At 43.7% G+C, this 10699-nt stretch overlaps 1 protein-coding gene across 4 annotated transcripts in view; it reads left to right on the top strand.

Annotated features, from left to right (window-relative positions):
* The window catches only part of tnrc18 (trinucleotide repeat containing 18), a 52152-nt gene continuing 41453 nt past the window's right edge, over nt 1–10699 (top strand). For all 4 annotated transcript variants that reach the window (XM_065964923.1, XM_065964925.1, XM_065964926.1 and 1 more), the window contains exons 1-2: nt 1–151; nt 1915–2272. In XM_065964923.1, the coding sequence (XP_065820995.1) occupies nt 2065–2272 (208 nt within the window). In that variant the 5' untranslated portion in view covers nt 1–151; nt 1915–2064. The remainder of the gene's footprint in view (nt 152–1914; nt 2273–10699) is intronic.

Genomic DNA, 10699 nt, shown 5'->3' with positions numbered 1-10699 from the left:
CAGGGTCTGATTCTCTCCCCCCCCACCCCCCAGTTATCCCTCAGTTTACCTTCGGACTAGCCTGCTATGGACTACCCAAGTCCTCCGAACAGCCAGGACGGATTTTGAGAAACATATTTTTCGCTTGCTCCTCAGGATTTTCCACTTTGAAGTAAGCGATCGGCATGCTTTTTTTTTTTTTTTTTTTTTCCTTGTTTGTCTACTTTTATTAGCTCAAGATTCGGGAAGTTGTTGGTCGTTTTCAACATAAATATGGATAAAAAAAAAAAAACTTAATTGCGAAAAGGGCGCGGAGATTATTTCGTTCATTACTTTGGATTTTTACGGGGATCTTGTCGCTGTGAAAAGTCCATTTTCTGCAGACGTTTCCGCTGAGAAAGTTTTCGCGTGTCGTGAATGGAACCGTGAAAAGTTTGAAACGTGGCTGAAATGCCGTGCTCCTCTGCTGCCGTGCCGCATGGATCACCAGTGGGGTGTGGGGTGGTGGTGGGTGTGGGGGGGGGAAAGGATGATTTTATAACTAACCCTCCAGGTCTAATTCAGAAGGGCTTGAATGCAACATTGTGTCCGGTGTGTTTTACTGGAAGGAAAATGGGTTTATTGTGATTACTGAAGCGGTCTTTTCTTCGCATCCCGCCCGCCTGTATATCACGAGTCATGTGTTTGTGCTTGCAGCTTTTTGAAGGTTATCAACACTTTCGCCTTGTTTTATCTATAATTCAAAGAACAAACATTGTTTTTTAAATGCTTCCTATTTTGGGCGTAGTTAGAAGAAGAAGAAAAAAATAGACTCAACATGACATCATTTTTAAATCCTGCCCGTACGGAGAAAGTCACAAATGTTGTTATTTTCTTAAAGTTAGGCTACTAAAAAATAAAAATAATAATAATAATATCACAAAGTTATCGATGTGTGCAAAACGTTTGCTGACAATCAGGTGTATTTAGACCCATGATTAAAATCGACATTTTAACAGCTTTAGGCGCATTTGTTCAAGACGATAGGCTATTACAGATTAAACCTACAATAACACACTATAATGTATTTTTAATACTACTTATTTAAAGCGTGGTACCGGATGTCAAACCTTCGATTGGGTGCGGACAAATTGTGTTTTTTTTTTTTAGTTTTTAAAGAGTGGAAGTGTTAAATGTTTAGGTTTTGATTTCAGCCTCCCCCCATGTCCAAGTAGTAGCAGGCTTGGACTTAAATTCGCTTCCGTAGGGGAACAAAACACCGCTGACCCCCGCTGCTGAATGATGCAGGCTTTTTGCAACCTTATTTATTTTTAACCCGTTTGAAATTTATATTTGATGCCGCCTTCAGTGAGGTGGTGTATTGGCTTACAGGGCGACTCGACCGGAAAAAAAAACCTATTGCTGGTTTGTGGTTGAAGAAGAAAAAAAAAACAAACAGCTGTGCAATCGGAAAATGTAGAAAATGTTATTCAAATTGGGACGGTATGCGTTTCTATCGCGGGACAAGAGGGTGTTTTGATGGCCGGGGCAGAGCAGCTGGCCGCCCCTCTCTCCTGCATGTGTTTCCCCGGGAAGAGGAGCCCCGGTGTGGGGAGAGAGAGAGAGAGAGAGGGGGGGGGTGGGGGGTGGAGTGCTGCTGCTTGTCCGCTAAAAAAAAATGTTCGATAACAGTGTTGTGGATATAAGTTAAAACTCCCATTAGTCACGCAGTTTGATATACATCAGTAAGAACACAATATATTATCCATCTGTCGACAAGCTCATGTATGCATCGTTCAGTTTCTGAAGTGCATTTCCAAACTGCGTCATTGCACGTTTGGACCGCCTGTTTCGCTGGAAAGAGGAGAAATCCGAAAACAAGCACTTCCCCAACAGTTTGCTCAGTGTGCCCTTTGATTGTATACCAAGCGATGTTTTTCTTGTTGTATTTTTTAGGTCAGCAGGATGGCTGAAAAGGAGCCCAACACGCCAAGGAAACTAAAGACATTATTATAGCCAGAATTGGCTCTTCTTCTTTTTTTTTTTCGGAACAAGGGGCCTATCCGAGCGGACTATTTCTTTTCCTAACTTTCCCCTCCGTGTATAATGGATGGCAGAGATTTTGGACCCCCCCGATCTGTCCACGTACCACCTCCGTTGTTGGCCGGGCTCGCAATGGAGTCTCACCGACTCGGAGCAGCAGCAGCGACCGGGAGGATCCCTCCCTCGCCCGGCCACTTGGGCGCGAGTCATCCGCCGCCTCTCCACTCCGGAAAATTCTTGTCAACGGCCATTAACTTGCATCCACACCACAGTAAGTGTACGCTGTTTGTTTGCACTGCGTGAATGATGTAATGATACAACCCCTGAAAGTGGTCAAATATTAACTTGAAATAACGCTGCGCCAAAATGCGCACAGTTTGTGTCAGCATGTGCGGTCATCTCTTGGATGTCGCCTCGGTGTTTGTGTGTGTTTGTGTGTGTGTGTGGGGGAAATAAGCCCAGATGTAGGTCTCGTAAGGAGGTGTGGCTGTTAAGACAAGTTACAGATGTACAAGCTATGGGATCAAGGTGAAGATACTTAGCTTTGGAAATGTGCAACGGCTTAGGGGGAAATAGACACACAAACACTGGTGGGTGTAAAGGCTCGATCAGAGCTGACTGTCGCTGCCTGGTGCTTTTTGGAGGCGGGGGGTGTTGCTGCAGCAGTATGCAGGTCAGGGAGCAATGGCATTGGAAGGCATGTGGACAATCTCACCGTCATTGCTGCGAGAGCAAGAAACATTTTCTATGTGTGCACGGGAGGGTGGTAAAGTTGTGACCCTGCAAGGGATGACAGAACACTTCTGACCCCCCCCCTTTTTTCGGGAGGGAAATTGCTGGAGTGTTTGTGTGTGCTGTGGTTCAGTGTTTGGAGTAAAAGCATCTCTCCTGGACACACTTGGTGAATGACTGATGCTGCTATTTGCTGCATTTGCACAGAGTCTGTTTGACAATCCCCTCTGCTGCTTCGAATCACATGAGAGGGTGTGTGAGAGGTGGATCGTTTCCATGTTTTTTTTTTATTTTGGCCATTAAAGAAGCAGAGTCTCTGTAAAGTGAACCAACATGTGTTTGGATGAATCTCGTAGGAGTGTGTGTTTTCCTGTTGATCGTCTAGTATATGTTATTAACTGCTGAGATGCTGAGCTTCCCCTTTTTTTTACTGTCACTTTTTTTCTGCACGGTGATGTGCGCTCCTGCTATTAGTAACTGAAGTCTTGAAATAACATTGTGATTGTATCAAAGGTAGTGTTGCACGGTTGCACACAGGTTTGTGGTGAGACGAAAGGGGAACGAGAGGTTTGCTGGAGAGTGTGAACAAACGCTGACTTACTTCCCCTCTGAGGAAGTCGTGTAGCTTTGCAGAAGTAGTGATTCAGTTCCAGTTGTTTAAAGACATTCAAATTCCTCTGTAGCTGCTCTCTCGGTGTTATTGCAGAGCGTGGGTTCAATGCAGCACTTGTCATCTAGATCATGGAGGGTATATCAGAAGGTCTGGTAAAGCAATGCAGTGCTCCCAGGGCAGGACTCTGATGAAGCGTTAATTTGACACACGGGCAGAGTCCACACACACACACATGTGCACACACATGAAAAAACTGTCAGAGATGAAATCAGCTCACAGCAGGGGGGCGTGGGGGATGATTGATGGGTGAATCGCAGGCGACGGGCCAGGGCGCAGCTTATTGCAGCGAGTTGATGTGATTTTTGCGGCTGAGGTGGAACGTGGAAGTGTTTCTTTCAGGAGGAGCGATTAGATGTTTGGATTTACTCTTAAACCGTGCAAATACCGTCTCTCGGAGTGTGTAGCAACAGCGCAGGGATGATGTCCCCTCCCGTGGCTGTGGAAACTGCATGTGGGTGTGCATTTTATTTTATTTTATTTTTTGTGCGCTTGAAGTGGAATTGACCCAACCACTATTCCAGCATGGATTGTCAGCTTAAACACTCCTTCTATAAAACGGGATGCATTTTATTCATCCCACACACTGACCTTCTCATCATCTCCCCTACGCAGGACTCTCATCCTCCACCCACTGAAACACACACACACACACACACACACACACACACACACACACACACACACACACACACACACACACACACACACACACACACACACACACACATCATCACAGCTAACGTACGATGCAGGTCATTTAGCTTTATGACACCCCCCCCCCCCCCTCCTAATATCAAATCCCCCCACACATTACGTTAACCAAACTCAACTGAGATCCCCCCCCCGCCTGTAATAACACCACACAGCCCTGTTACATGATAATTACCCAGTAATTGCTTATGTTCATAATGGTCCCATTTTACTCGCAATAAACAGTGTGAACCCGGCGCTCGAGGACCCCGCGGAGCAGCCAAGGTCGCCCCTGGTGCTGTCTTTGTTTACATGTGTGTGTTGTTTTTTTTTTTTGTTTTGTTTTTTATGAACTGTTGTTGTTGGCTGACCTCCCTGACAGCAGAGTTCAGCAGCCAACACAACTTCACCTCCCAGGAGGATCTACGACTTTCTACATTTTGAAGTTTCCTTTTTCCACCTCACTTACAGGAGCAGACTGTCTACATTTCTCCCTTTTTTGTGTTGGAAAAAGTTTGTTGACCATGGTTTAAAAAAAAAAATAAAAAAAAATAAAAGGGGGGGTGCCTCTCTCAGCACAGACGTATATATATTTTTTTGAGCCTCTCCAGTCCTTTTCCCGCAACAACACACAGGTTCAATCTAAACACGATAAGGTCTTACTGGTTGTTTATAAAATGGTCCTCTGTCTACTGGAGGTCTGCCGGAGCCCTCCATATGCAGATTGAGGCCATCTGTTCTTCTCCCCCTTCCTTTTCTGCCTCTGAGCACAGCGGAGGTTGGACCCGCTGAAATGTGGCTGCACCTCGGGGTGATGCAGGAGAATAGCCTTCACTGTTACTGCTGAAGGCTGCAGATTATCTGACAGCATTCTTTTAGGAGATCTTCTGATATGGATCCTGAACGTGCCAATCAGTAGATAATGAGTATCAAATAGTGTGACAGCCTTTAAAAAAAAAAAAAAAAACACCAGCTATTAGCCTTATATAAATGTGACATATCTAATATACGCTGAATATGTCCTGGCTCAGGTTATATACGACATCATACAATAAGATAATTCATGCTGTCGATCATCTTTTATGATCTATTTTGACAGTCAGTGTTTGAAAAAAACAGAAATAAGTATGATGGAGATCTGTCTGTTGTGTCTCTGGGAAAGCATCAACAGGCTACTCGATATGAACTGCTTCTCTCACAGTTACAAAGAAAAACATGGCAACGCTGGAGGAGAGTGTTGTTTTAGCCAAAGCTAGCAAATGATCAGCAGCTGTGTTTTTCAACAAATTGCATTTATGTTTGTAATTACATTAGTATCAGACGGTATGCAGCATGAATAGTGAAGGATGCGAACACATCTCTACATCTTTTGACCTGTGTTTTTTTTTTTTTTTTTAGTAACTTGTGGTTTGTTTGCTTTTGGATTAAAATAACTCTTTTTCCAGTGAATTCATCTTGGATAAAAATAACCCTGTGACCAATGAATACTGAAAGAATCCCAACCCTTAACAAAAAGCAAACAAACCTAAGCTAATGTAGGCGGCAGTCCAGAGAATGTCGACCAAAGGGTCAGATAAACATTTAAAAGAGAAACTCTGACGGAGGCTATATCATCATAAAAGAATGTTGTTGTATGCTGACTTTAAATGACAAATCACCTTAAGTTAATGTTCCTTCATTCCCTCAAACGACTCACGACCGGCGTGTCGGTGTTTGTAGAGTGTAAATATTAATGGCTGAAGCCTGAGTGTCCATCCATCTGTTACTGCAGGGGGCTTCGGGGGTCCCCGTTGATGGCCGTCCCCATGCTGGAAAGTCTGTCTCACATTAACTCTTAGCCAAACAACAACAGGCTAAGAGCTGGAGCTGAGGCGGGTTTTAAACCCCGTTACATCGCGCTCACCTGTCAATCATGGTCATTGGGTTTATTTTTCCAACGCCTGAGGTTGTCGCCTGGTTTTCGTTTTGGAGGCCAGTCTGCTGATATGACTATGAATCATCCCCCAAGTGAACTGAGCCGTTGTGTTCAGCTCCAATTAATGACAGGGTCAGCTCGGTGTGTAGATCAGCATGCTCGAGATACCTAATGTCTTTTTATTTACCTTTTTTATATCGGATCACTCGTTGTGTTCCTGCCACAAAATGCACACGAGGAAAATAAAGAAGCAAGTATGTGGATGTTGTAAAAACCTGAAAGTGGCCGGAGAGCAGAGTTACAGATGGAGGAAAAAGTAAAAGATGCAAGAGCAACAATTATACATTTTTGAAACTATGTAACATAACTTGTGCTAAGCGCTCCTTGCGGACAGATTTTTCCACTATAAAACACCTGACATCATCCCCCCCCCCCCCCGGATTATAACCAGCTCACATCTCGTTTCTTCGCCTTCTTCCAAACAAACACAATAAGTTAACTGCAGCTGCGGTGAAATCATGAAGCACTTCACATCCTGTGAACCGGCAGCTCTTAAACTGCGTCATGAACTGGTAGAAAGTAACCGTGGAAGCAAAGCACCAAATGGGTGTAGTTGGAACCTTTTTTGTTTTGTTTTGTTGTGTTACATGAATCGGCCATTGTTTTTGCATTATTATTTCAAGTGTGTAGAACGGGACAAGCGGAGGCGTAATGAGGCGAGGATGTCGTTCAGGGCGGCGTCCCTAATCTGCGAGACTTAAGAGTAACACGTCTGTACCCGTAGCCTTTTTCTGCTGCTTTTGTGTGTACCTCACAAACATTCTCTGTGTTCACTAAAGGTAAGAGTAAGATACGAGCGGGGGCACCGCGCTGAATGTAGATGCTGTAGTGATTTCAGAGAAAGGAAGTCAATAGAAGGAGACAAATGGTAAAGAAGAACTTAATGGGCAGAATCCCAAAGGGGGGGGGGGGAGTGGTGTTTTGTTTTTTTCTCTCCTTACGGATAAGAGCTGAGGTTGGTGTGTGTTTCTGTGTGTGTGTGTGCAGTGCAGATGAGAGGATTGGGTTCTTATGTATGGGAATGGGACCATGTGATTGTGCTTAGTGCAGTTACAGCCGGGGTTTCCCCCTGAGACCCGAGAGAGAGAGCGAGCGAGCGAGCGAGAGAGAGAGGAAGAGATTTATCCTGACCACAACACATTCGTACTTGGGTAGATAAATGTGGTGGCCCTTCAAATGTTTTCCCTTTCAAGCGCGCACACACACACACACACACACACACACACACACACACACACACACACACACACACACACACACACACACACACAGGAGTATCTGTATGATTCATGCAGAGGGCAGGGCAGGGTTACCAGCCTGTCTTCCACACTGCTTGGTTAGTGTGTCTGTTTACCTTAAAATTAATGTGGCGAGTGTGTGTTTATATGTATTCAAGACACAGCCTCCTCCCCAGTGTGTGTTAGTGAGTGTGTGTTAGTGAGTGAGTGTGTGTGTGAGAAAACAGCTCGGACACATCCCCTCTCAGATTAATTGAATCCTTCAGCAGAGAAAAAAAAAGGCTCCTTAAGAGAAAGCACAAGGCACCGCTGCCCTGCTACAATAAACCTGTCATGAGTCAGACAAACGACACAGTCACACAGTCACACACTCACGCATACGACACACACACACACACACACAAAACACACACTGAACTGTCAAACACGAGAGTGATAGGCGTGTGTGTTCGGCGAGAAAACGAGCAGTGGCATGTCGACATACCTGAAGCATTAGCTAAGATGTTCTCTATGTGCCAGATTCCTCTCTTTAAATCAAACAACACTCAAAGGTCACTCAGAAACACACACATTCACACACGAACACACACACACACACACACACACACACACACACACACTAGTCTCTGTCTGTCTATCTGTCTGTCGAGCCTGGCCTGTTACATAAGCTCTATGATATTCCTCCGAGCGTGGCCGCTGCAGATTGTGTGGTGACATGAAAGCAGACACGCGGAGCAGGTTGAACGCGAGCAGCGTGGTGACATCAGAGAATCCTACGCTCTGCTGAATGAATACTTCTTAATCTGCACAAACAGCTCATTCACCAGGTTCTAATGAGGACTCTGTGTCGCACTTCTCAAAACCTGAAAATCAACATTTGAGCTTATTGGTACTGCTATCCGGTCCCGTGGGTCCTGTAACTCTCTGTTAAGGTAAACATAACAAGTGTTTATTTACACAAAGAAAGAATTCTAAGGGTCAGCTGCTTGTGGCTGGATGTACTGAGCGGTAGGGCTGGGAATCTTTGTGTGTCTCACGATTCGATTGCAATTCTTGGGGTCACGATTCAAAAATGATTCTGGATTCATGATTCAAAGTCTATTTTTGAACGAGCACATACTTCAGGATCTAACTCCAGTCATCTGTGAGACTGGCTGCTTGTTTATTTGGCATTCTACTGCGTTAAAGAGCTAGCCTTAGCACTTAGCAGGGAGTGACTGATTCGCCCAAAAAAAAACAAAAAAAACATATTTTTTAAAGTTATGAATCTATTTGAAATCAATTGTCTTGTATTTCTGATCGTGGGGGTCCAAAATGATAATTTGGTTGTTTATTGCCCTGCCCTAAATTCAAAATAGTAGTTAAATAGTTAAAAAATAGTAATCGGAGTTTGAAATCAGTGACGAACTCGGCGGGGTTAAAAAGAAATCGCTGACTAAATGAGAAGACATGAGGTTACATAATGAGTATATAACTAGTTAAAGGTAAATATGTCATCATCAGTCTTTGCAAGAAACTAAAGATGTTATTATTTGGAGAAGAAAATAATTTCCCCAGCGATTTAAATGAGATATTATGAAGGGAATTAAGAGCTGATTAACTTCCTAACACCACCTCTAATGAGCTTACAAATTTAATACTGCTGTTTCAAATGTTTCAGATGTTTCAAATGTACAAAATAAAATACAATCGTTTATTTACGTATCACTGTTAACAGTAAGTGATGTCACTAGACCGGCTGAGCCTGAGACTCTGCTCTCGCTGGCAGTCTGAAAGCTCTGACTTGTACACATTCATGCTGAAATGAAGCCGGCACAGAGTCCGGTCTGAACCGGGGTCATCCTGATTCAGTTAGCTTGAGCCTGCTCTATTGTTGCTTACTTTTACAAAAAGAACTACATTTTTATGACTTTTTACTCATTCACACAGTGCATTAAAAAGACAAATCTGGGGGCAGTAGTTAGTGTGCATGCCCCATTTGCTGAGGCTGTGGTCCTCCAAGCAGACGGCCCGGGTTCAAATCCGACCTGTGGCTCCTTTCCCGCATGTCATTCCCCTCTCGCTCTCCCCAGTTTCTGACTATCCACGGTCCAATCTCTAAAAATAAAGGTATAAAAAGCCCCTAAATAACTTTCAAAAAAACACAATTTGTTGACTACTTCGAGGCCGATGCATCGTGGGAAAACTGTGGAGTTAACTTCTATCCTTTTTTTTTTAAATTCTTGGAAAGATCAGAACTCCCCTGTCAGTCAGCACCTCAGAGGTTTTTGTTTTCCTTCCTCTTTTGAGACAAACATTCAAGCAAAAAGTTGTCTGAGCTGCAAGTGGAAATGTGGTTGTCAACACTTTCTAGAGTAGGTGTGCATGATTGTTTCACTGCATCTGTGTTACCATGCAACTGTGCATGCCAGTCTGTCTTTGTGTGTGACACAGTGTGTGTGTGTGTGTGGGTGTGTTTGCCTGTTTGTGAGAGCGTCTCCATTCACTGGTATGGAGGAGTTTGTCAAAACAACACCTGCCATCTTCACGGGAGATTTCTGAGGCACAGTGAGGCTCAAACACACTCATGAGGTGTGTTTCCATCAGACTGTCAGAGAGAGTTTGTTATCTTCAGGAGGATAAACTCCTAGTTCTGACTTTTCTGTTTGTACGGTTGAATTGCTTTTTTTTTCCACTGCTGCAGTTTCAGAAATCTGTTTTTTTATTAATGCTGCTGCCTGATTGTCACTCAGTCGCGGTTTGTTTGTAGGAACACCTGTGATTTACCAGCGAAGACGAGTCTAAATGTCTGTTATAGAGAAGGACTGTTAAACTAACTGTTCTGTTGTGAATAGTATTTTAAAGTGTAGCAGCCATTAGTGTAGGCTGTATCTTCTTGGATTCGTTTTCCTGCGTAATAGTAAACTCTGCATAAATGCAGAGCTAGACATTCTGCATATTCTGTTGTCTTAAAACAAAATATCTATTTCGATTTCTTCAACAATTTGAAGCCCCGTGTCATGCAAGTGACTTTCTAGGGCCAGACAGATTTGGGGATTTCTGGCGCCGATACAGATATTGAAATTGGGGAGATAAAAACCCGATCCCGATGTATCAGCCGATGTCTTTCTTAGATCTGTAGAGATGGATAGATACAGATAGATGTACACTGTTATTCCTCTGATCCCTCAAAGCAGTCGCATAACATTTGTAGAAGAGATATATAACAAAGACAAGATGGAAAGTAACTGTGCGTCACCGCTTGACTCTCTGGAGAGGGATGATGTTTGTTAAAAGGCTATTTCACAGGTGAATAAATCTAATTATATCTGCGATAAAATGAGCAGATACAGACAGTTGCTGGGTATGCTAATATCTGATATTATCAGCTGGCTGATTTATCGGTCGGAC

Source organism: Labrus bergylta, chromosome 16, assembly GCF_963930695.1.
Source record: "Labrus bergylta chromosome 16, fLabBer1.1, whole genome shotgun sequence".
In the NCBI taxonomy this organism is placed as follows: Eukaryota; Metazoa; Chordata; class Actinopteri; order Labriformes; family Labridae; genus Labrus; species Labrus bergylta.
Note: the sequence above shows the minus strand (reverse complement) of the source record. Positions and strands in the feature narration are given on the sequence as shown.